The sequence below is a fragment of the Hypomesus nipponensis genome, chromosome 2, assembly GCF_054491055.1.
Source record: "Hypomesus nipponensis isolate SF chromosome 2, ASM5449105v1, whole genome shotgun sequence".
Taxonomy (NCBI): Eukaryota; Metazoa; Chordata; class Actinopteri; order Osmeriformes; family Osmeridae; genus Hypomesus; species Hypomesus nipponensis.
The window spans coordinates 14,257,340-14,284,643 of NC_140362.1; the positions used below are offsets into that span (position 1 = coordinate 14,257,340).

The window sequence follows — 27,304 nt, forward strand, 5'->3', positions numbered from 1 at the left end:
CTTACAAACTGTCCGAATGCTCCCGAGAACCAAACTTTTGGGGGTATTTAATGCCCCTGCGGATGTGAGAGTCTGGACAAAATGAACTATTATCTCCATATTTATATACGGCCGGTGCTAAATTGCACAGTGAGGAATGACCATCAGTGAGAATATGTGGGACGATAACTCAGGCGGCCGTGTTGGAGATGCTCTGCTCTTTACCAGGCGTCTGATAGGCCAGTAACAGCCCCTCCGCAGCCTGCCCTATCAGGACGCTCTTCCTCCAATATCAGCACACATTAGAGACTCGTAAATCACGTTGCACATACACACGCGCGAACGCGCGTGCGCACACACAGGCACGCGCGCACATGAATGCTTGCACACACACACGCGCGCGCAGACACAGACACACACAAGCACACGCGCTCACGCATACTGGTTTTCATTAAGCTCACCTGCCAGAGGTGGAAGCAGGGTGGAAATATTCATGTTTTTTTCCACGACAACGATGCGAGCCCTTTCAGGTAGACAAAAGAAAGGGGGAGAACAGGAGAAGGGGGGTGACTGAGGTAATTATCCTTTAACCCGTGTCATAAATACAGAGAGGGGAGGAGAAGGAGAGGAGCTACTCTCTACCGGGATTACCAGAGGTACAGGCCGGTCTAACATCATTACAGCAACACCACAAACTCACTCTTAGCTACCGTGCGATAAGATGATGTATGAACAAGATCCGTGTCTCTGATAGATGGCGTGCACAAGCACACGCGCACGCACGCACACAAACACACGCACGCACACAAACACACACTTCCTCTATAATCTAATACGCAAGGAGCTAATAACCGCACAGTCTGTCTTGTTAAAACATGCGACCAATGACAGGAGAGGATTCTACCCTTATTGCCTGCTGCTAATATCTCAGAGGAATTGATGTTTCCATTCCTGGTTGTGTTTGCTTGTTTGGACGTGAAGCCCGTAGCCTTGGCACACTTGCTGTCCTGGGGGAAGACAGCAGAGACAGGGATGGGAACTCTGGGATTCTCGTGGATCTGGATCGAAACTCTGATTGGACAACAGGAGGAGAGGAGGCCAGCACGCCACTGACCGTATCCACACGGTGTGTGTGTGTGTGTGTGTGTGTGTGGAATTACAGACCTGGCTCTCTGCCTCTCCTCCTATCCTCATTGCTTGAATAGTAATTCAATGATCACCTTAGATCACACACATGCATAAATCAGATAGACTTGACAGAGGATGAAAAATTGTATTAATAATGTGAAACTTATTATACAGTCTCTAACGCTCCCTTGATAGATGACATTGTTTGGTCCTGACAATGATTGTATTTAAAACATTATTTCTGTTTTGTGCTGCCTTGTGTGGCTAGCTGGACACTGCTAAGACTAGGGTTGTGTGAGTGTGTTTGTGTGTGTGTGCGTGTCTGTGTATTTGTGTGTGCCAGCAGATGCTTCATGAAATATACACCACAGGAGAGAAGACTGGTCTCCAACTGCTTACAACCTTAGTCTAACCACAGGGGGATACACTGGTCACAACAACCAATCAGGGGACACATACTGTTCGGATCAACCAATCACAGGTTCCATCAACTTAAAAGGAAACACTTTTGTGTTGGGCACACAAAAGTGCTGGACGAAGCACAAAGTAACAAACTCTAACTGATTAACTGGGCCGGCATTGGTCTGGTCTGGTACTTCCCTGGTTTGGTACTGGTCTGCTCTGATCTGGTATTGGTGTGCTCTGGTCTAGCACTGGTTTGTTCTGCTCTAGACTGGTCTGTTCTCTCTGTCCACCCTGACCAGGTTTTCTATAGTACCATTCATAGTTGACATCATTACACCCCCCCACCCCACCATGTCCTTATTCCCCCCCCCCCCAAGTGAACCTACATGATGGGAGGCCATTCATCTCTCCATGACGGCCACCCCCATGAAATAAATCAGGAATTTGTCCCAAATAATATAACAATATTTGTATATGGGGGTGTAGGTATGGAGGGGGTGGAGGGGTATAATGGATGACCAAGGCTGTGCTAATTAAAAGCAGCGGCACTTCCATTAATCTTGGTCAGGAGGGAGGCGGCTAGCCGTTAGCAGTTAGCAGTGTTGCTACTGTGAAGGGGCCACCTCTGGCACCACGCTGTAGCTAGCGGTTAGCGGTTAGCAGTCGTGCTGTGGCAAAAGGCAGCGTCTGGCCCGGCGCTACAGCTAGCAGTTAGCAATGGTGCTACGGTTCAGGGCTGAAGCTAGCAGTTAGGCCTCTGCCGCTGTGTTCTCCTTGTCCCTCAGGTCAGTTGCGGGGGCCATTGTTGTTTAGTTGATTAGCTCAGGGAGGTTAGTGGGGAAAGCACATTAATAATCACAGCAAAAGAGCCTTCTATAACTCTCTTTCCCTCCACCCTCCCCCTTCTCTCTCCCTTTCTTTCCCTCCCCCCCCCCCCTCTCTCTCTCTCTCTCTCTCTCTCTCTCTCCCAACCCTTCTCTCCCTCTCTCCCCACTCTTCTCTCCCTTTCTTCTGTCCCCACCCTTTGCTCCTTCTCTACCCATCCCTCTTTCTCTCCCCTCCAGCGGGCCACCTCCGTGACTCTGGCTTCATTACCCCTCTGGTCTTGTTTTCATTGGTTGTTTGTTTTGGAGCAGGCTCTGTTGTTAGTGCCTGGTCTTAGTTACAGGATCAAGTGGCACCGCCGGATATTTGATCACCCAGCAGGTTTTACCCTGCATCTCTCTACCCTGCCTCTTTCTCTGCCCCACCATCTCTCTGCCCTCCCTCCCTCCCTCCCTCTCTGCCCTGCCTCCCTCTCTACCCTGCCTCTCTCTCTCTGCCCTGCCTCTCTCTCTCTGCTCTGCCTCTCTTTACCCTTCTATATTCCAAACTACACTCCTTATCATGAAGGAGAGAGAGGGGTAGAGGGAGAGAGAGCATGAGAGAGACAGACAGAGAGGCAGCAGGGAGAGAGAGAGGGCAGGGAGAGAATATGGTGTCTTAATGAAAGTCCTGTAGCAGAAAAAAGAATGACTTCTACCTGCACTGCTAATACACAGCATTACCCTCTCAACCACAACTCCCCTGCGACACTGTGTCTAGCCAGCATCTGGTACACCTAGATATGTTTGTGTGTGTGTGTGTGTTGGAGGTGTGGGCTGGTGTTGGGCCATTGAAGGGGAGGGGAGCAGCATATGGTTCCATGCTCCCATGAACAAGCTTTATGAAAAGAGGAGAGCCATTCATCTAGTCATGCAGACCTGAGGAATGAGACCCTCTGTCCCACCCCCGTTAGCCCAGAAACAGCCCTACTCATGAGGAAGGGAAGTGGACGCAGCAGCACAGGACTACAGATGAGGCAGAGTGGGGGATGTGGGATTTGTAGTTTTTAGGTTAAATCACTAGGAGAACAGTGAAAATCATTGTTTTTTTAGACAGATACTGCCTGTAAAGTATTTACACACACACACACACACACACACACAAACATACATTGGCACGTGCATACACAAACATTGCACCCACACACACACACACACACACACAGCTCAGGCAGCGCTGGGTCAGGGGGACAGCGGTAGCTTTGAGCCAGCTGTGACCTAGCAACCCAGGTGCTCAGGAAAACCGCTGTTAACAGCCACGATTGATGATCTAATCAACCTGTCACCACGGAGACCTGCGGTGGGGGGTACTGGGGGTACGGGAGGGTAGGACACACACATACACACACACTCACACTCACTCACACTCACTCACACTCACACACACACACACACACACACTCACACACACAGGGGTGGCGGTAAGCGGGCGGTGCATGGTTACCGTTAGGCTCAATTGAGAGTGACAGGCTGAGCAGGGGGACAGCTTTTTCTCCTTAGCAACGGAGGAAACCAGACCAGCGGCCTTCCGGAAGATGTCACCTAATCAAGGAGACCCTCCCTCCCTCCTCTCTTTCTTTCTTCTTCTTTCTCCCTCCCCTCTTTCCCTCGCCTCTCTCTCTCTCCCCCACCCCCCCCTCCTCCCTCGCCTCTCTGTTCTCCGGTGTCTCTCTCCCCCTCCCTGAATGTCTATTATTGGACCTCAACCCACCTACACCAAAAACCCCTCTACCCGCCACACATAACGCAACCCGCACACACACCGCACACACACAGCACCCCTCACACACACACACCGCACCCCTCACACACACCGCACCCCTCACACACACCGCACCCCACACACACACACACAACACCCCGTGTACAAACATAAACGACACTCTGCGAACACACACACGCACGCTCACTTTCAGAAGCTGTGTGGGTGGAACGGAACTAAAATCAACAAAACATCAAAAATGATTTGATGAATTAATTCGCTAGGAAGAACACACACCAACATGGCAAACGTTGTGCGCTGCTGTTGGGCAGGAGGTTGGTGTGTGATGCGATGCTGTTGGGCAGGTTGGTGTGTGATAATGACTGTCTCCGGGATCTATCAACGCCTGGGCTCCGTCTCTCCATCCGCGCGCTAATTTAATCGCTGCTCGATTAATTCATTGATTAATTAGTTCATTAGTGATGCCTGGCAACATCCATCCCTGCACTGACAGGCTGACGTCTCAATAGATGGGCACAAGGACACACACGCAACCACACACATGTAAATACCCACACAGGCATACATGCAGACCTGTCAACAATTAGACAAATAATGCTAACATCAAACGCTAATATCTCTGTTTGTCATTAATTACTGCCATGATGCGAAGAGCACATTCTCTCCGAGCTATGATGTGCTCCACGTTGAATCTATCACCCACTCTGTTCCATAAATACTACAGTCGCATCAGACCGAAACTCTGCCGTGTGAATTGATGGGAGGGTGAAGGGTCGAGTCCCAGCTTGCATCGCGGAGAGACTTTGTCTCCACAGCTTGAACCACAGTCATTACAGCTAGCAGGAGGCTTCAGCATTTTAGAGTTCCCCTCGCACACACACACACCATATGCCCATGACAAGTGCATTAAGCGTTCCCCAGTGATGGTACGGACCGACCCATTAAAACTTAATGCCACTAATGTCTCAGTAATCAAACTTTTATAGAGCGCCGTGGCTTTTAAACTAACAACATTTAATTATCGCTTGGTTTTAGCGGCAGTATTAACACGGTCCCTCATTCAAAGCATGTTTTGGCTGGACGGAACAACACAGAACTGGCTGAGCTTCTGTCCAAACACACACTCTTATACACACATGAACACACTGTCTTACACATGTGCACCCATGCACACACACACACACACACACACACACACTACTGAACGCTGTGTGATGGGGAAGTGAGGAACTGGTACAAAACAGCACACTGTTTTACCTGGTCTACTTGCTATGCCACACTTGGGGGGGGGGTAACACACACACATGACACAGTGCTGACATAGGAAGATAAGGAAAAGAAGGATACAGCAAATGAAAGTGGGGGGAACAGGGGGGAGAGAATAAAGCGAGAGGGAGACACACAGAAGGATAGGGAGATTAAAGAAAAGATTCATTATCAATAATTAAGAGAATGGATTTACCCCAATGAGTTAAGAGCTTCTTTTATCTGGGGTTTATCTCTCTCTCTCTCTCTCTCTCTCTCTCTCTCTCTCTCTCTCTCTCTCTCTCTCTCTCTCTGTACACACACACAAACACACACACACTCATGCACACGCACACAATGTCTGTGTGTGATGACCCCTGTGTGTAGCAGGACTCTGTATGTGTGGTCCATATTGGCATCAGGTAGGACTTTTCCTCTCTCTCTGTGTCTCTCTGTGTGTCTCTCTCTCTCTCTCTCTCTCTCTCTCTCTCTCTCTCTCTCTCTCTCTCTCACACACACACATCCTCTGTTTCTCTCTCTCTCTCTGCATTTCTCCTCCTTTACCCTCTCCTGTCTCTTCCCCCCTTTCTCGCTCTCCCTCTCTCCGTTCGTCCCTTCATTTCTGTCTCTCTCTCTCCTCCCATCCTGCCTCCATCCAGTCCATAGCGCCAGGGCAATATGGCGGCGCCGCACGGCATGCTGGGAGAGGGCTGTGAGCCCAGAGCGTGACACTGCCAGGCCAGATGCCCGCTCTGCCACCCTCGGCCCCTGGCACAGCCACGGCACATGTCTGCACCGCACAGCATACGCACACGCATCCCTTAGACTGTGCCTAGTCCACGCACATGCACTATTTTGTTGCTTCTCTCTCTCCCATGCTCTCCCTTCCTCCTCTCTCCCCTTCTCTCCTCCATGTACTCTCGCTCTCTATCTCAGAGGAGAGTCGCTACATATGTTCGTCCCCCCAGCAGCATGTCCCAGTAGAACACGAGCAGATGTGAGACCACACCACCGCCAGCCCAGGGACCGAGCCGCCATGTAAACAGCTAACATTGTGTAAATCACACGGCCCTGAGCGAGGCGAGACTCACAAAGGTCTGCTGGAGAGCGGATGGAACCAGGCCCGCAAATGACCAGATAGCCGGTCCCAGTCCCCCCCCCCCCAACCCCTCTGACCAGAAGGCAAGTCGAGCTACGACGGGACCGCCTCACTGTTATCAGTTGTCTTAGCTAAATAAACCCTCGCCTCAGGTCATGGGTCGGCAGCCATGTTGAGGACTGAAGGCCATATTAGCTATATGACTATTACTGAGGGGGAAATGGAGGGCCATTTTGACAATTACCAATGAAAACAGAGAGAGCACACACGCCAGGCACCGTTCAACACGCCGGCGTTGAAATGACTTCAAATTACATCAAATTAGGGACAAGGTCTCAGCTGTCAATCACGCGGACACGCCCCTCTCATTAGGGTGTTGGTTTAGCTGCATCTAGGCTACCTTCACCTCTTAAGGGGTGAGGCAGACACACACTCTCTCTCACACACACACCTATCAACACCTACGCACGCATTGGGAGCGACACACAGAAAAGACAGAGCCCTCCACATGTCCCAGAATCCCTTGCGCTGAGGGGCGGAGGAGGAGAGAGAGACAGAGACAGAGACCCAGATATGTCATATTCGAGAGGTCCACCTCCTCCTCCTCCTCACTTCTCTCCCTACCTGTCAGACAGCTGGAGTTTGTCATTTCACTCCACTTATCCAACCCGCCTTCCCCCCTTCCTCTGCCCTCCCTCGCCTCCCCCCCCCCGTCCCCTCGCCTCCGACTGTTCCTCTCCTCCACCCCTCCTGCCTCGTTCCCCGCCTTATGTTCGTCCGCCCCGGACCACCCCAGCTAACCGAGGCTGAACGCTACGACCGGCCGAGTCGCTCTCTCTCTCTCCTCTTCCATCTCTCTTTCTCTCTCCCCCGCTCGTCCTCCTCCCTGCCCCTGCCCCCCCCCCCCTGCTCTCCCCCCTCCTCACCACCCTCTCCCTGTTGTTCTGTTATCCGCCAGGTGAGTGGGGGCCGCAGAGATGTTGATGGAACGTCCTCTCTCACTCCGTTCCTCCTCCATCCATCTCCACCCCCCCTTCCCCTCCCCATCCCCCCTCCCCATGCTGCCACGTAGCATATGCTTGCAATTGTCCCGCTCCGCACTTCGCACTCCCCCCCCCCCCACCCCCCCGGCCCAGACCCTGGTTCTGCCTCCCCCCTAGGTCCCCAGTTACCCCCCCCAGCCCCTCCCCCTAGTTCCCCTGTTGCCTCCCTAGTCTCCAGCTCTGGTGCAGTTATCAATCACCACACCGGGCCTGTCAGGGCCGGGCTAACACACACCGCCCCTTCTCTCTCCGTACACACCCTCCCCTCCTCCGGCTCTCTCTCTCCCTCACTTTCTCCGTCTTCCTCTCGCTCTTTCGACCCCCCCCCCCCCCTCCTCTGCCCTCTCTCCGTCTCACGCTTTCTCTCTTTCACTTTCTCCCACTATTTATGTTCCTCTCCCCCTCGCTCCTGTCTGTCCTCTCTCTCTCCCTCCCTCTCTCGCCCACCTTCTCCCTCCCTCTTCTCCTAAATGTGTTCTACTTAACAAGCCCTCCCTCGTGACCCCGTGCTAATGAGACTGCTGTGGAGGAAATATGATGCTTAATTAATGATGACATCAATTCTGTCCACAGTGCTGTCACCAAAATGATGACACCCTGTTTTACAGGTTTAAATAAAACCCACCTTGTGGCCTGTGTGCGTGGCTGTGTGCGTGTGTGTGTGCGTGTAATGAACACATTTCACAAGGCAGAAGAATGACAACAGTTGGCATTGGTGGGGATGCATTCTGAGGTAAATGCTGTCAGGTAACAAACACACCTTTCTCCTTCCTGTATGTGTGTGTGTGTCACATCCCTGACCTTGTGATTTGTTGTGTGCTAATTTAAGGCCAAGGACACGTATATACGTAACAAGACGTATTTCAGAGCAGAATTGTTCCAGTAAGGGTTTTTGTATGCGTGTGTGTGTATGTGGTTTACCAGACAAATCGAATCCTATTCATTCAGTACAAACAAGCTGCATTTTCAGTTCATAATGAGTGGAACATGGGAGGGTTAGAGTGCGTGTGTGTGTGTGTGTGTGTTGTAGGGAGCATATGGTCTTCCAGCTTTATTAATATCTCATGTCACTTGTCACATCCAATGTGGCATGTTGTCAAAAGTTTCAATTTGGGGAAGATGAGACGTTCTGAGGATGTGGTGTACGTGTGTGTGTGTGTGTGTACGCTGTATATGTGTGTGAGTACACGTATGTGTGTGTGCATACGGTGTATATGTGTGTGGGTGTGTGTGCGTAATCTCAAAGCGTCTGCTTTGACAGACGGCGGGGTAGTTAAACGTCTCATTCCGACACGCCGGAGGGAACTTCACAACTTCATCTTCTCGCTCGCTCACTCACTCACATACGCGCGCGCACACACACACACCCACACATCAGTGAGTGACAGCAGGCTGTGTCTGACAGACAGGGCCAGACAGGAGACATCACTCCTCTAGCTGAGAGAGGAGGACTGGAGGGAGGAGAGAGATTGACAGGGAGGCAGGGAGGGGGAGAGAGAGAGAGAGAGAGAGAGAGAGAGAGAGAGAGAGAGAGAGAGAGAGAGAGAGAGGGAGAGGGAGAGGGAGAGGGAGAGGGAGAGGGAGAGGGAGAGGGAGAGGGAGAGGGAGAGGGAGAGGGAGAGGGAGAGGGAGAGGGAGAGGGAGAGGGGGGAAAGCAGGTTTACCTCTCTTTAGGTTGGCCCAGTCCATGTTTTCCCAACAGATGAGTACTGAGGTGCTTTTTCATCACAAACGCCCAGCTGGAGAGAGAAGAGAGAGGACAGACTTATTGTATATAACATTTATTACAGGCTCAGCAACACAGACAACATAACTACTGGATCACAGGCCTAATTACTACCATATCCCAGTGAGTGTGTGTGTGTGTGTGTGTGTGTGTGTGTGTATGTGTGTGTGTGTGCACATCATCCCTGCCTGGCTCTGACAGACTCCAACCACAACTGAGAACAGAGGACATCAGAGAGAGAGAGAGATGGAGGGGTGATGTGTGACTAGTGGTTACTTTCTTCTTGAAATTCCATCCTTATTTCTCTCTCTCTTTTCTCCCTCACTTCATGGGTCATTTTGTTATTAAAAACATGAATAATCATTTCACCCTTTATGTCATTCTGTCAGTTCCCTCGTCCTCCTCCAACTGGACAAACACACGCGCGCGCACACACACACACACACACACACACACCAAAGCCCCTCCGCTAGCCCAGTCCCTGAGGCCAATGCTAACCAACATTCCATATTAATATTCAAACTTGTTCTCTTCCACTGTTGTCTTGTGTTATTATCACTCTACACTCTCCCACTCTCCTCTCTCTCTCTCTCTCTCTCTCTCTCTCTCTCTCTCTCTCTCTCTCTCTCTCTCTCTCTCTCTCTCTCTCTCTCTCTCTCTCTCTGTCTCTCTCACTCACTTGCTCTCTCTGTCTCTCCATCTCTCTCTCTGTCCCTCTCTCTCTGATCCTTCTCCTCTCCTCCCTCTTTCTCGAGTGCTGTCTCTCTCCGTCCGTCACGGCCCTCCCACCACTTCAACCTCTACCCTTTCAGCCTTTTCTTTCTTTTTTCCTCCAATGAACCATCCCTCCATCCATCTCTCCTCCTCGCTCCCCATCCTCCATGCCCCCCCTCCCCCTCCCCCTCCCCCTCCCCCTCCCCCTCCCCCTCCCCCTCCCCCTCCCCCTCCCCCTCCCCCTCCCCCTCCCCTTCCCCCCTCCCCCTCCCCCTCCCCCTCCCCACTAGGTAGAAAGAGAGGTAGACTGAGAGGGAGAGAGGGAGGGAGAGAGAGAGAGAGAGAGAGAGAGAGAGAGAGAGAGAGAGAGAGAGAGAGAGAGAAATGGGGGAGAGAGAAAAGGAAAGGCACTTCACCTCCCGCCTGTTTAAGAAGTTGCGTTTTGACACAGGGTAAAAAAAGAGCTTGCAAACATTACTGTTAATTATGTATTACAGCTGTCCTTCATACAGCTAATTACAGAGCGCTGAAAGGCAAGGGGCCCATTTGCATACCGGCATAAAAGACAAGCCGTATGCAAAGTATGATTTTAATTAACATTCTTTGATAGCGAGGGTTTCAAATCAGACTGGCATGTTGTGAGATTCTGATCTCCTGCATTTCTCACTAGATTATTCTGAGCATGGCATGATGGCACGACAGAACAGGGCACACACACACACACACGCACACACATGCCTGCACAAACACACAAACACATAGATACACACATGTACACAGACACACACATCCATGAGCATGGAGAAATGGCGCAAAACACAGCGGGGCACACATGCACTCACACACACCTGCTTACACACACACACACATACACACAGAACGTTTCTTATATCTAAGGTGGATCACTAGGTTCCCCGAGGACTAGTGGTAAGGGCACACACACACGCACACACACACGCACAGAAACTTTCTTATCTCTAAGGTGGATCACTAGGTTCCCCAAAGACTAGTGGTGAGGGCACACACACCCACACACACCCATACACTGCTCCATGTGCCAGTCCTAATGATGGCCTCCACCTGCTGTTTTAATGTCACAGCTGGAGAGATTTCCATCCCTCACTGACTTCTCCAGTCCCCCCCCCCTTCATCCCTCCCTCTCTTCCTCCCTCTATACCTCACTGACTCCTCCTCTCCTCTCTTCCTACATGCCTTCCTCCTCCAGCCCTCACAGCTTCTTCTCCACCCCCTCCCTGCTTCTCTGCGCTCACTTCGCCTCTCCACCTCTCTTCCTCTCTCGTTCCTTCCATCCCTGTGTGACTTCCTCCTCTCCCTCCATCCCTCCTCCCTCTGTCCCCAGCTCCAGTCCCCTCCACACAACATTACTCTGATGGCCGGCGAGGAGGCCGCCCTGGGAGGACCTGATTGAGACCAGCCGAGCACCTGAGTGATGTGTCACGCAGCCAGCGTGACCCTAAGAGAGGGAACCAAACCTAGCTCTCCCTCTCCCTCTCTGTCTCTCTCTCTCTCTCTCTCCTCTTTTCCTGTGCCTCAACCTCTCGCTCTGCCCCTTTCTCTCTCTCTCCCCTCCTCATATTGAAGAAGGACACCTCTGTCATACACCACTCAGAAGAGAGAGGGGGGGGGGGGAGGGAGGACGACTGAAAGAGAATGAAGCGGGCTCGAAAGAGGACAATGAAGGGTGACACAGAGAAAAGTAAGAGTGAAAGAGAGAGACTGACAGTGAGGGGGTTGGGGGGGGGGGGTGAAACAGAGACAGGAGGAGAGAGGGAGAAAGAGAGGGAGGGAGAGAGAGAGGGAAAGAGGCAAATGCAGTTTGCGGTTCTGTCAGTGAGGTTGACAGCGGAAGGAGGTGACTCGACATCAATACCACTCCCGCTCCTTGCACGGCGGCGTATGGAAATGGCCCATAATGCACCAGCGGTGGGATAGATAGAATAAATCCCGCGCCAGGCTGCATTACGGCGGAGATGGCAGAGGGAGGCCGGGACATCACTGGGATAAGTATCACAACGCACCATGCCTCTGTGAGGGTCAGTCACCATTCAGGCTCTCACTGAAACACACACCTTCTACTTCCAAGCAGTGTGTGTGTGTGTGTGTGGGGGGGGGGGGGGGGGGTAGGGGCAGGCACCAACATGGGCAGGTGATGAGGCTTGGCATCATTATCACCCTCACCATCGGGATCACCATCTTCATCATCATCATCATCACCATCACCATCATCCTCATCATCAGTTGAAACAGAACCAAACCTGGTCTTCCCCAAGCCAAGCCCCTGCCTGTCCCAAGCAGAACAGAGAGAGATGAGGTCATCCATTATTGATGCCGTGGTTCTGAGCCTGTGGCGGTTGGAACATTCCAGAGCCCGGAGGCCTTCGCATCCACTGTTCTCTGTTTGCATAATATCCTTTTTCAGTCTCATTGCACATTCTAATTAGCTCCCTTCATTTGGGGGTTTAGATCCCCCCCCCCAAAAGGATGACGGGGGGTGGGGGCGGTGGTGGTGTAGGGGGTGAACAAATGCTGAATAAGGAAGTATGTATCGTCACGGTTCAACGGGGTGAGTGGGGCGTCGACTTAACATATCTAAGAGAGTTGGTTTGGTTTTCGTCATTTCCCCTAAGTAAGCGACACGAAGGGCTACATCACTGTTACAAACAAAGTAGGAAAACAAATCTTTTTTTTTCCGAGGCGGAGCAGAGAGTGCACTCTAAAAGCTGGCAAATAGATAACGCGCCGAAACACCCTCCTCATGTGTGAACACAAGCCCCATTTTAGAGAGGAACGCCGCATGTGTCAGGAGCTCGCGTTTCTAAAGAGCTGTTAGCCTCCCTCGCTAATTCATTATTTCTCTCTCCTTCTCCTTATTTCCTCTCCTCACTTCAGTGCCGTTACAGATATGAAAAATATATGTGGTTTCTGCCCCCCCCCCCTCCCTCTCTCTCTCTCTGTCCCCTCTTCCGCTCCGCGTTAAATCATTAAACAGGAGTCTTCCTCATTATCTCTCTAAACAAAACTTCTCTTAAACCAAATAAATCACGGTGCGGCGTAGCTAAGCGCTAACAGCCTTGGAGGGGCCAGCTCATGAAGGGGCTCGCTGGCAGCTCTGGTATTTTAAAAGAGCTGGCTGCACAGTTTCCCCGGCGCAGAGTCGTTTGTAACGCGGGGTCTCCTTCTGTTCGCCTCCGTCACCCGGGTGGAGCCGGGGCGAGAGAGGGTGGTAGGGATGGAGAGAGACAGGACAAGATGAGGGAGGGAGGGAGGGAGGGAGGGAGGGAGGGAGGGAGGGAGGGAGGGAGGGAGGGAGGGAGGGAGGGAGGGAGGGAGGGAGGGAGGGAGGGAGGGAGGGAGGGAGGGAGGGAGGGAGGGAGGGAGGGAGGGAAGAGGTGTGGTAAGGACCGGAGGGTGAGGGAGGTGGGGTGAGAGAGAGGGGCTTTACGGGCGGAGGGGCAGAAAAGGAAAGACAGTATTGGGGGCTGTTTCTTATTTCTAAGAGTACAAGGGAGAGATATTGCCTAAACTGCTTAATATATGTTCTATATTGTAAAAGCTTGATATGGAGTGTCTCTCTGACAACGTCCACCTTCTAGAACGTGATCATGTCACAGACCACAGGTCAGTGTGTCATTAAACAACATGGGAGACCAACTGTGCCTGTGACTAAGTTGAAGTGTCGCTCATCTCTCATAGGACCACAAGAAACAAGTAGTCCCTGAAGCTAACCACCTTCACCCTCGGTGAAGCATCAGTCCCAGGCCCCGAGTGAGCAGATTAACCAGTCGGAGCAGGGCCTGTGTTCAAGTCACCCTAGCCCAGCAACAGACACCTCTCTGGGGGAACTAAACCCACAAGGCCCTGGTGAGCACCCAGACACCCAGCGCAAACATGATTTATTTAGTCTTGTTTATTGTTGACTGTATCTGACGGTCCTCGGAGAACAAATTAAACGTATAAAAAAGGGAGAGGTAAATAAATAATTAAATCCCAAAAGCATAGAAGAATTAGGGGAGGCTGGAGTGGGGTTTAATTTACAGAGAAAATAAAGATAGAAAGAGAGACAGAGACAGAGAGAGAGAGGGGGGGGGGGCGGGCGGAGGAAAGACGCATGTATGTGTTGCAGAAGTCTTTGTTCCTCTCCACACCTTGCCCACGTAGAGAGGGATCAGAGATGTGGCTGGCTAACAGACATCAGATCAGGTCGAGCTATCGCACCCAATCAAACACACGTCCGGAACACTAACACTCCCCCCTGTCTGGGAGCTCAGGGCAAATCAAAGGATACCAGAGCAGCCACGCTCAATTTGGAGGGGCCAAGAGATCTGGAGGTAGGGAGAGAAGGATGGAGAAACAGGGTGGGAAAGAGAGAAAGAAAAGACAGGGAGAGGAGCGAGGGGTTGAAAGAAACAGAGAGAGCCAGAGGCGGAGAGACAGAGGCTAGAAAGACCTAGAGAGACAGACAGAAAGAGATCTAGAGGGAGGGGGAGAGAGATGGATGGATGAATGGATGATGGATGAATGAATGGATGAACGGATGGCTGCCAGCCTGCTACACAGTAGGAGCACTACGCGCTGCTCTGGGAGTCTACAACATGTTCAGATCGCTGTCTACGCGGACACTGCCTCCTTCTTAAAGCTTCCTCATACTCGACACACACACTGAACAAATAAATATAGAGAGGTTTTTTTTTGGCAATTGTTGCTGTTGTCCTGACTCCCACCATCTGGTGCCCTAGCAACAGAGAGAAGAGAGAAGTTTTGTCTCCCGACTACAAGGCCTGAACCTCACAGCAACACACACACACACACTAAGGTTTGTTCAAAACAATGAACAAATCACTCAGACTCCTTGAGCTCATCGCCAGAGCTTTGGCAGACCACGGACAACCACAACCACCAGCACTCTGGAGTTTCAGGTGAGCACCCTCCCCCCCCCCCTTCTCCCCCCCCCCCCCCCCCCCCCCCCCCCCCCCCCCCCGCTGCGATGTTACGTGGGCGCCTCGCCGACACGGCCGCGGGACACTTTGACTCGACAGGTAAATAAATAAGGATGTAAATAAAGAGGGGCATGCAGATGAGGGTGAGGGAAGGGGGCCGGCTCTGGGCCTGCTCTGCGCTACGCCAGCCATTCATCACCTGCACATGCAAAAGCGCCTCGTCCTTAGCATATTCGCATATTCTAATGAAGCTGGCGGATGCAAATTTGAACGACCTTTTCCTTGGCGGTCTTTTGCGACTTTACATCAGAGCCTGGAAGGAAGGAAGGAAGGTCTTACCCTAATGTGAACCACAACGGGTCCAGGCCCAGGCCCGTCCTCTCTCTACCAGACCCAGACCCAGGCCCAGACCCAGGAACACACCCACCCAACACACCCAAGCAGGTCCAGACTTCCTGCATGTCTGCTAGTATCTCCGCCCTGTGTGACCAGCTATCACACCCCCCAGCCTGCCCCCTCCAGCCGGCCCCGCCTCCAAGGAGCAGCCCACTGACCGACTGACCGGCAGGCTGACCGGAGGGAGAAAGTTAGGCCTCCTTACCGTGACTTTGAACTCTTTGAGAAGAGCCATAAATATTGAAATATTGAAATGAAAGATGCTCAGGGTGCAGCGGAGACAGGAGAGGGGCGGGGGGGGGGATGGGGGGATGGAGGAAGAGAGGGAGAGACGGATGAGGGGCGAGAAGACAGGAGGCCCACAGAGAGAGGAGACGGGGCCTCCTCTCTCTGTGGGCCTCCCCCCTCCCCACCCTCCCCCCCTCCCCCCTCCCCCTCCTTCCCCCCTCCCCCCTCCCCCAGAAGCCAGCAGGATGACAGTTACAGATAGGAAGCATTAGGCAGGATGCTAATTAAAGCTAAAACTAATACCATCACCAGGAGAGGAGGGCTGGATGCTGCCTCCATTTGTCACTGCTGCACACTCACCAAGGCCAGATAGGGTTACATACAAAGAACTGCTGCCTTTATCTGTCCATCTATTTTTATCTATCCATCCCTTTGTATCTATCGATATGTATCACATTGACTGTTTTCGAGAGATAAGTAAATGACTGGCTGGTGGGATGACTGTCTGTCTGACTTGCTGGCTGGCAGGCTCAGTGAGAGAGTAAAGGGAGTCAGACAGTGAAAAGGCTAGCAAAGGAAGAGGGGGGTGGGGGAGGGAGGGAGAGAGAGATGGGTGACACTGAGTGTGTCACAGGGTGACGGCTGCACTCTGCTAGGACCAGTCCCGCCTCCGGCGCCGTCACGGCAACCAGCCGCTCCCGCTAGTGACACCACCCCCTCACTGACAGGAGGAGCAGGGCACAGATATGGAGGGATGGAGGATGGAGGGATGAACGGAGAGATCATGGGGGCGGGGGGCAGGCCAAGACAGTGCCAGCGTGAAAGAGAGAGAGAGAGAGAGAGAGAGAGAGAGAGAGAGAGAGAGAGAGAGAGAGAGAGAGAGAGAGAGAGAGAGAGAGAGAGAGAGAGAGAGAGAGAAGAGAGGAAGAAAGACAATAAAAGACAGAGACAGGGAGAAAGGGCATGGAGGATGGGCAGCGAGGAGGAGAGATGGATGGAGGGATGGTTCATTGGAGGAGAAAAGAAAGAAAAGGCTGAAAGGGTAGAGGTTGAAGTGGTGGGAGGGCCGTGACGGACGGAGAGAGACAGCACTCGAGAAAGAGGGAGGAGAGGAGAAGGATCAGAGAGAGAGGGACAGAGAGAGAGATGGAGAGACAGAGAGAGCAAGTGAGTGAGAGAGACAGAGAGAGAGAGAGAGAGAGAGAGAGAGAGAGAGAGAGAGAGAGAGAGAGAGAGAGAGAGAGAGAGAGTAGAGTAGAGTAGAGTAGAGTAGAGTAGAGTGGAGTGGAGCGCAGCTAGACTGATCCCTGTTGATCTTCACGATAAGCGCTCCCGACAACTTGTGACCAAAGTGCCGCTCCGACACTAATCGCCCGTGAAGGCTGCCCCGCTGCTGGGCAGCGAGGTTGGGGCGGGCCGGGCCGGCGCTGGGGCCCAGACGAGATCGCTCCAGACAGGAGACATCCAGGCATCAAAACTCCCAGAGTAAATTGTGACATGGCTTCAGTGCACTGTGAGAAGAACATAAAATAAGCAGCCAGCAGTGATACTCCTTGCTTCTGGCAGCCTGGCCAGACCTGTCAAGCTCGGATGAAAAGAGGAGGACGGAAGGAGAGAGGGAGTCGAGAGAGAAGAGAGGGGTGGGGGGATGGGGGGAGGAGAGGAGGAGGAAGTGAAGGATGGAAAATATGAGACGGTAAAAAAAAAAAAAGGAAAAATCCATTTTATTGACAATTATCTTTGAGTCGTTATGAAAGAGAGTTGGAAGAGGTCTGTCTCTCTCTCTCTCTCTCTCTCTCTCTCTCGCAGAGAACAACCTTGAACTGTGTGTGTTCTTACGCACACACACACACACACCCACACACACACACAGAAATAGACAGACACCCACACACACCCACACACTACACCTGTCTACTGTCTAAATCACCTCACTACCTCTCTGGCGTGCTACGTTAAATGGAGACATTTTATACACGCTTAGATAAATATTATCACTTTGCTAGGGTCCCGGGGAGGAGGATGAGGAGGAAGAGGACGCGTAGAGGAAGAAGCCTGAAGGCTCTAATGTCCACCGATTGGCTGGAATGGCAGCTTGTGTTGGCTCCTATTGGCTAGCCTGGCAACTCGTGTCGGCAGCATGAGAATACACACGTCATAATCAGATGCGATTCCATTAATCATTGCAGCCTTGTCACGGATTTTACATATTGTTGGAAGACTGGAGGGGCTTAGGGTATGTGTGTGTGTGTGTGTGTGTGTGTGTGTACAGTGAACAGATCATTTGTCCTGTAAGATACAATGGACCAAGCCTTACATGGTCACTCCCTGTCATGTGCAACTACACAAAAGACAGAGAGAGATAGAGGACGAGAGAGAGTGTACGTGTTTATGTGTGTGTGTGTGTGTGTCGGTATGACCAGGATGAGGGTCAGAAGAGACAGGGACATGGTCAGAGAGCAACATGGAGATTTACACACACAAACACACATACACACACACACAGGACACTGTGGTCTACGGTTCCACTGAGCCTGACAGCATGCCAATAACTATGGTTGCTAATCTCAACCTCAACCCTCACCCACAGACACACACACACACTCTCTCTCTCCTCCCCCTCCTCGCCCTTCCCCCTTCTGACCCACCCCCCCGGGGTTCAGGGCTCTCTGAGGCCGAGGTGTCGGAGCTGGTGAGGCGCGCCGGTCATCACCCACAATCCCTCACTCCCAGGCGGAGGACATCTGGGGCTGCTGGGAGCTTCCAGAAGGATCCAGAGCATTGATCTGTTGTGGAACGCTGCTATCTCTTTACATGGTACGCAGACCGCTGGAGCCAAGGAGCACACGCATACATGCTCACACACTGAATATCTACACACACACACACACAGGCTGTATATCCATCCACAAACACACACACACACACACACACACACACACACACAGGCTGTATATCCATCCACAAAAACACACACACTCACACTCACACACACGCTGCATATAAATCCTCAAACACACACCCAAATACAATACAACATACCATCTAGCCTCCACACAAATAAATATATCACACATGCACTCCACAGACAAACTCCCTCACGGAATATGCACACAAAACAGACAAACATCATCCCTGTTAACTTATTTATCGATGGCAGTTATCTCCTCATTAAAGTTGCAAGTTCATTGTTGGCGAAGCTTCATGAACATTTTATGGCTTGTTCTCTAAAAGACAATAGATTGGGAGGAAGACATTTAGAATATTGGAGAAAAAACACAAGACACGACGACTAGTCTGTTTACTGGATCATCCCATAGGGCGTCAGGTGGCTGAGCGGTTAGGGAAGGTGGCCAGTTCAATTCCCGGCCGTGCCAAATTACGTTGTACGTCATTTTTCGTGTCCTTGGGCAAGGCACTTCACCCTACTTGCCTTGGGGGGAATGTCCCTGTACTTACTGTAAGTCGCTCTGGATAAGAGCGTCTGCTAAATGACTACATGTAAATCCCACTGGTGAGTGCCTGACTGAATACTGAGCAGAGTGACGGTGAGGGTGGGGCCATTTGAACCCCTCATTTAGGAGAGGTCAACAGCCACACTGCGACAACCGCAGCGCCTGGGATACGGCTGACGCCATATCTCCTGACCAACACGCCTTATGCTGGGGACACACCACAGGATAATCGGGCCGATTTTGGCCCTTCCGACAATCCTAGGTAACATATGTCCCGATTATCTTGATGGTTCCGCAGATTTTATCAGTGGTGTGAGGTGTGTTAAGAGTGACCACACACTGTAGGAGCAAAACGGCTAAATCTAGGATTTTTTGTCCTCATGTTTATGGCCTCTCACAGTTTGAAAATCTTATAAGATTTAAAAAATCGTATAGTGTGTCCCCAGCATTAAACACACACACACACACACACATGTACACTTGGAAACACACACACAAATACACTCCATCATTGCCACATTAGGGACAATGGTGGTGCGTGTGTTCTGACAGACTGACCGGCGGAAAGACAGGCGGACTCACTGCAGGTGTGTTTGTTTGTGTAGGAGTGCTTATGCACACATGTTTGCACACAGCAACAGGTGTCACTTGATGTTTGCGAGTGTGTGTGTGTGTGTGTTTAGTATTGCGTTGGAGGGAACGTGCCCGCACACACACGCAGACGCGCACACACACACAAAGCCAGATGTGCTCCTGACCCGTGGCTCCGCCACCCAAATGCAAAGTAGGATGCCTATCCTCCACTCCCTTCCTCCCTCCATCTCTCCCTCCCTCCCTCCCTCCTGTCCTCCCCCTCTCCTTCCATCCATCCCTGCCTGCAGAGATACCAACTGTCACAAACAATCGAGAATCTGCATACCGTGGGCCTGGCTTGTTACAACCCGCCGCAACTTGATCGCCATGTAAATCTCAAACCCACGCCTCACCCCCCCAAAAAAACAGACAGACAGACAGACAGCCAGCCAGCGCAGGATAATTGACAGCACCTGTGAACAGGTGCGCCTGTTTACCGCGTGCCTCTCCGAGCTCAGAGCTCCCCATCGTCTCATTTGTAAACAGAGACACATACAGTGTTATGGCAGAGTAAATACAGCCTTCCCTGTGATGACTCATTAAGGCTAACGATGACTCTGTACCCAATTAGAGTGACAGCAGTCTACCGGGGAGAACAAAAGAAGAAGATGAACACGCCGAGATTTATTTTTTTTCTCTTTGTTTTTTAACTAGAATACCCTTAAAAACAAGTGCAGACACAAACAAGTTGAAGTTCAATGAGTTAATGTGGGGAGCTAGCAGGCAGCCAGAAGAAGTGTTCCTCCAATGACGCCATGTTGGACTGTAATTACTGCAGGTGGAGACACAGGTGTACATTGACTTCCTGTTGACTTCCAGAATAAGAGAACTCCCACACACTTCCTCGGCTTGTAAGAGTAAACAACATATTGTTTTCAGTTGGCTCATCCTAACCAGCTGAGTTGTAGCTAGCAATTTCTGAATTTTGGGGTTAGCCTGTGTCCTGTAGTTCTAGCTAGACTGACTCCTATAGTTCTAGCTAGCCTGTGTCTTGTAGTCCTAGCTAGCCTGTGTCTTGTAGTTCTAGCTAGCCTGTATCTTGTAGTTCTAGCTAGCCTGTATCTTGTTGTGTGAAGCTACAGTCTTTACTGGCGTCCTCACCGGGAGCAGTAATTACCAAAAGAGGCAGCGTTCAGAGGGCTCCACTCACATTACACGGTCACATCAACCTCTCTGTGGCGTGACAACACACGTAGTTCCACACACGCATACTCCTCTCCCTCCCATCCTCCCTCTCTCTCTCACTCCCATCATCCCTCTCCCTCTCTCTCCCATCCTCCCTCTCTCTCTCACTCCCATCATCCTTCTCCCTCTCTCTCCCATCCTCCCGCTCTCTTTTGCATCCTCCTCCCTCTCTTTTTCTTCTTCCCTCCACGACCAGTCCCGTTCACTACCAGTCCTCTCTCTGTCAGACAGCATCTATCAACTCTAACCTCCCTCCCTCCCTCTTTTGCTCAGTCTCCTCTTCTCCCTCTCTCGCTCAGTCTCCTCTTCTCCCTCTCTCGCTCAGTCTCCTCTCCCTCTTTCGCTCAGTCTCCTCTTCTCCCTCTCTCGCTCAGTCTCCCCTCCCTCCATCTCTCTTACGTCCCTCTCTTAACCCCCCCCCCCTCCCCCTCCCCCCTCCCTACTTCACCAGTCCATCAGCGGCATCCCACCCTGACCTCTGTATTTGGCTCTGTGATCTCCAAACAAAACAACAGAAAACACACCAAGCAGCGTCACATAGCAACGTGAACAGCGGGCCGGGACAGATCTGAGAGGCAGGACGAGGGCTGCCGAGCTTCCCGCCAAACCAGTCCTGATGAGACGACCGCGTGCGTCTCCGTGGAGCGCCGAGCGCAGCTCTAAAACAAAGCAGATGCCGGAGGGGGGGCGGGGGGGGTTCGCCGCCCGATGACGACAAAAACAATCGAGGGACAAGAGCTTGTTCACAGAGGGCACAAATCAAATGTTCCAGAGCTAAACGCTAATTACAGTTTACTAGATTACAGTCTGTCAAGAAGCATGAGAGAGTATCCATCCTTTCAAACTGTTGGTGTGTGCGTGTGTGTGTGTGTTTGAATGAAACTGTAGCTCACGCTGTGATCATCGACAGAAGTCATGCAAGTCATGCAATACCCTCGCTGAAAACGTAGTTCTGGTATCATGACTAACGTGAGTGAAATATTAGTATAGTTGTTTTTTATATTTTGATCTTAACTTGTGTCTGACACTTTGTTGTTCTGTGAGCGTAGACGTTTTGGTGGATTTCTGTGACACATGTTGTGTGTGTGTGTCTTGTATGTCTTTATGTTTATGGATATGCTGCTTCCCTCATGGCCTTCCTGCCCAGTCACCGTTGCAAAAGAGGTTTGTCAATGGGTCTTACTATAAAGGGAATAAAGGTTAAATAAAGATGTTTAGAAAAGAGTAAAGCCAGCTCATTAGAAAACCCACCCTGCACAGCACAAGCAGAGGTACAATATCATTCTGCATGTTTTCATTTTTCTGCTGACATTCTCCCAATAGCTGTATATTGAAATCATTTTCACAACAGAGAAAAGCCTCTCGACTTCTTACCCAGGCCAAAAAGAGAGAAGAAAAAAAAATAAAAAACGGAGCAATTGGAAAGAGAGTTGCTCCTTAAGCGCTGACACTTAATGCATCGTGACAATCCTGTTTGAGGGAATACTAAATAAAACAAAATCATTTGAGGAGGGAGGTGGTTGGCTAAGGGGGGAAGGGGGGGGGGGGTAGGGTGGCTAACTCCTGCAGAGACGTGACCACCACCGTGCCCCACCGCTGATGCTGCCATCGTGGTCAGACTCAGTACGACCAGCAGACTCAGTACGACCAGCAGACTCAGTACGACCAGCAGACTCAGTACGACCAGCAGACTCAGTACGACCAGCAGACACAGTACGACCAGCAGACTCAGTACGACCAGCAGACTCAGTACGACCAGCAGACTCAGTACGACCAGCAGACTCAGTACGACCAGCAGACTCAGTACGACCAGCAGACTCAGTACGACCAGCAGACTCAGTACGACCAGCAGACTCAGTACGACCAGCAGACTCAGTACGACCAGCAGACTCAGTACGACCAGCAGACTCAGTACGACCAGCAGACACAGTACGACCAGCAGACACAGTACGACCAGCAGACACAGTACGACCAGCAGACACAGTACGACCAGCAGACTCAGTACGACCAGCAGACTCAGTACGACCAGCAGACACAGTACGACCAGCAGACTCAGTACGACCAGCAGACTCAGTACGACCAGCAGACTCAGTACGACCAGCAGACTCAGTACGACCAGCAGACTCAGTACGACCAGCAGACTCAGTACGAGGAGTGGAGCGAGGGAGGGGAAAGAGAGACGTGAGGGCTAGAAGCTTCATTTGGAGCTTCTACAGGACTAGTACTCTCTCTCCCTCTCCCTCTCCCTCTGCCTCTGCCTCTGCCTCTGCCTCTGCCTCTGCCTCTGCCTCTCTCTCACACACTCAGAACCTGTACTCTCGAATCCTTAAGTGTATTCAAAGACAATAACACTTTGAGACAGAAAGCATGTATAGTTGTATAGTTCTAAGTAAAACAACTTTCAATTGTGTTTTGCAAAGCTGTATTTAAAACAACATATGTCCACTCGTAAAACCTTAGTAGTACTGATGAGTAATATTATAAATATGAATTCATGAATATTCGAATGAACATGACAATGTGTAGACGGTATAGCCTACAGTATGTCACTCCACATCAAAGGAATGAGTGGGCAGATGTGTGTGTGTGTGCGTGTGTGTGTGTGTGTGGGTGTGTGTGTGTGTGTGGGTGTGTGTGGGGGGGGGGGAGCAATAGTAGGCAAAGCGGAAAAGGAGAACAGCATTGTTGAACAGCATTGTTGGACGGACACACACACACAAAACGCCCACCTCCTCCTCCACCCCTCCTCCTCCCTCGCTCCAGCATCTCTCTATTGTAATCTCACGCTCATCTTTTCTTCTCTTACCTCCCCAAACACAACTCATATTTCACCAGCCCTATCTTTACATTTTCTATTATCCTGTTGGGAGAAACACTTCCAACGGGGGAGGTATTGTTTTGAAATAAAATATGAATCATCTCAGATAAAGATTTTGTCCAGGTTCTTTTTAATTCCCTTCGTCTGGAGATTTCCAGAGTTAGACCTCCCCTTCACCCCTCCACCTGTCCGCGCTTCGCTTCTGTGCCTTCATCCCCCGTTTTTCTGGACTTCTAATAACTTATTTTCGGCCCCCTCTACAACACTGCTGTCTTCACCAAAGTCATTTCTCACACTCTCCCTCCTAAAAAACAGGGTTTCCCTGGTCGGTGAGCAGGGGTGTCCAGTCGGCTGTGCAAGATCTGATGGTGACAGGCTCAGTATCTACCCCACAAGATACAGATAGATGAGAGAGAGAGAGAGAGAGAGAGAGAGAGAGAGAGAGAGAGAGAGAGAGAGAGAGAGGGGGGGAGAGGGAGGCAGAAAGGTAGCAGGCCAGAGTTACATATGGTAGCAGATCCCATCTGTGTTTTCAGTATTTCCGGTGAGTAATCTTTTGTCATTTTATCACAGGAAGTAGAATAATGTTTTGGTGGTCTGGTGAACAATGACCCAGAGAGAAGAGGACAAAGTAGCGGCCTGGTTAGAACTCTGTTTTCAGAGAAGAACAGTGCTATAACTCACGTATTTGAAATTGGAGGAAATACAGAAGAGACCAAAACAGAACCAAAAGGAGAAGAAGAAGACAGGAAAGGTAGGAATGGTAGGTTGTACATTTTAGGGATGGTACGAGTGAACTCTTGGAGTTGGTGGATGGTTGATGGTTGACATAGTAACAGTCCTAGACGATGTAGTGTTGTAGGAAACGTCTAACCTAAGGACTTCAACCCGGCTCCTCTCAGTATGACACCAGCTCTGTTCATGGCAATCTGCCATCACTGAGGAAGAAGCTGCTTTCATGATAATGGACACACACATCTCCCTGCTTCTGGCTCTCTTTCCTCGTTCAGTTTTGAAATGTGATTATTTTTGATATGGCTATGTATCCCCCTTTGTGTACAATGTACAAAGACAAAAACACACACACACACACACACACAGACTTACTGTAGTTGGCATCTTTCATATGTGTGTGTGTGTAAAAACTGTGTGTGGGGCATACGGCCGTTCCGTCTACTGCCTCTGTGTTTAATTAAAGGCAGAGTTAAAGACACACACTCACACGCACACACTAATGTGCATAATTAGCTTAACCCCCATCACTTGACTTTAAAGACTGCTAGGAAGGCTGAGTCTGCCTGGGAGAGGGCCCTTTGTGTTTCAAATATTCATGAATGCGTATTTGCTTAGTTTGAGAACGTTTGAGAACGTTTTCAGAACCGTCTCCAGCGTCCACGGAGTTCTGTTTTCTTTCGGATGATAGATTGTTGCTCGGCACCACGGAGGGCTGCTGGGATATGGGGCAGGTCACTCTCCGAAACTACACTTCAAGTAAATACACACACACACACACAACACACATACACACATGACGTGAAACACAGATTCAATTAAACACACACACACACAGAATACGCACATGCACACGTGTCGAGAAAAAGAGCACACACACTGTAAAAAACCGCGACCGAAAAAAATACACACTCAGAATGAACCCACACACGCTTGATGTCTGAGATACGTCTTCTGAGGTTCCTTCTCACTACTACCAGCTACAACCTTCACCTTCCATCAGGGTCAGGCCTCAACGCAAAGGTCAGCGGGCCGACATCTGATAGGCCGAGACTGGGGAGGCTCACTTCCCATTGGCTTACAGCGGGTCTGACACACCTGATGTGACACGCTGCAATCACGGCAGTCTCAGCACACCAGGACCACCGCCCCATCACCCCCTCCCCCAGGGTAGAGAGCAGAAGTAAATAAACACATGGAGGGGAGAGGAGAGGAGGGGAGAGGAGAGGAGGAGAGGAGGGGAAGGGAGGGCATGAGGGGAGAGGAGGAAAGAGGAGAACCAACCACTACTGTGCACATTTTGAAACATGGTCCTGTACAGCAGCTCTCCCACACTCCTATGTTGACAGCCTGCTAACCCAGTCTCGAACCACACCATGAAGACTTATCCGCCTTCTTAGCAGAGACAGAAAATGCATATTCATGATCAGCTGATTAGTAATGGTGTACTAATAGAAGTGTGTGAGGTGATTAAAAGGATCATTAGTCTGAGATAATGAACTAATAAGCACTTCAGACAGGAGCCCCTTGTCTACAAATAAATCAGAGAAAAAAAATATTAAGTACCGATTAGAATAAACAAAGAGAAAAAAACTGATAACACGCACACACATGCCCCCCCCCCCACACACACACCGACAAACAGAAACAAATGTGCAATGCACACTCAGAGATGAATTCAAACACACAAACACACACACACTTTCATACGGTGAATCAACTCCACCACTTCTTCTGGCCAGGCTGCCTGTTCCTGTGTGTGTGTGTGTGTGTGTGTGTGTGTGTGTGTGTGTGTGTGTGTGCCTGGCGGCACTGCTGTTCAAGTGGCTCACGCTCCAGCAAGATCAAAGGAGACGCGTCATTTTGGGAGTGTGTGTGTGTGTGTGTGAGAGAGAGAGAGAACAATAAGAAGCAGCAGAGTCATGTGGGTCTGATGTAGACAGACAAGTGGAGGAAGTAGAAACCTCCCCCAGCATGCTGTCACTTCCTCTCGCTCACACTCTGCCCTGCTAGAACACACACACATCTTAGACTCCACCCTGCTCTAACACACACACACACACACACACATCTATCAGACTTTACCATGCTCTAACACACACACACACATCTATCAGACTTTACCATGCTCTAACACACACATACACACACACACACATCTATCAGACTTTACCATGCTCTAACACACACACACACATCTTAAACTCCACCCTGCTCTAACACACACACACACACACATTAGATTCTGCCCTGCTCCTAAACACACACACACACACTCTTAGACTCTGACTTTCACTGTCTGTTTGACCTCCACTTCTCCCTCTCTCCCTGTCTCTCTCTCCCTCTCTACCTCTCTCTCTCTCTCTCCTCTCTCTCTCTCTCTCTCTCTCTCTCTCTCTCTCTCTCTCTCTCTCTCCCTGTCTGTGTGCTTGTGTTGAGCAATGTTGGGCTGCGCCAGTCTACCAGTCCTTCATGGAGACTTAACACCAGTCTGCTCTTCCCACCTCACCCATAATGAGACCTGTTCCACTGTTCAGTCCGGGGGGTGACGGGACATACACACTCCCCCACAGCAGGGCCCTGCTAATATTTGCCCACCTCACTTCTAATACACATCAGCATGGCCGGTCTGTTTTCACAGCACTGTCACCAGCCAGAGAAAATATTTGCTTTCTTCTCCCCCATCCTCCCGTCCTCCCTCCCTTCCTCCTCATCACCCCTCTCCCCCTCCTCCTCCCTCCCTCCCTCCCTCCCTCCCCCCCTTCCCTCTCCGATCTCCCTCTCTCCCCACACACTGCCGTCCCCTGATAGATAAATGGCGAGTGGATTTGTTTAGCAAATTGTTACGCTGCCTAAAACGACAAGTCTTGTGTGGTAGAGATACATGTAAATAGTTGACAAGGAGAAAATGGTTTTCCGTGATACGAGGCCATTATGGGGCCCTGTCTGGCATGTGTGTGTGTGTGTGTGTTAT

The 27,304-nt window shown here is 50.9% G+C and overlaps 1 protein-coding gene across 1 annotated transcript in view; it reads right to left on the reverse strand.

Annotated features, from left to right (window-relative positions):
* The window catches only part of znf407 (zinc finger protein 407), a 94,848-nt gene that overhangs the window by 35,101 nt on the left and 32,443 nt on the right, over positions 1-27,304 (reverse strand). Inside the window, exon 6 of the mRNA XM_084669136.1 lies at positions 9,150-9,224. Coding sequence (XP_084525262.1) covers positions 9,150-9,224 — 75 coding nt within the window. The remainder of the gene's footprint in view (positions 1-9,149; positions 9,225-27,304) is intronic.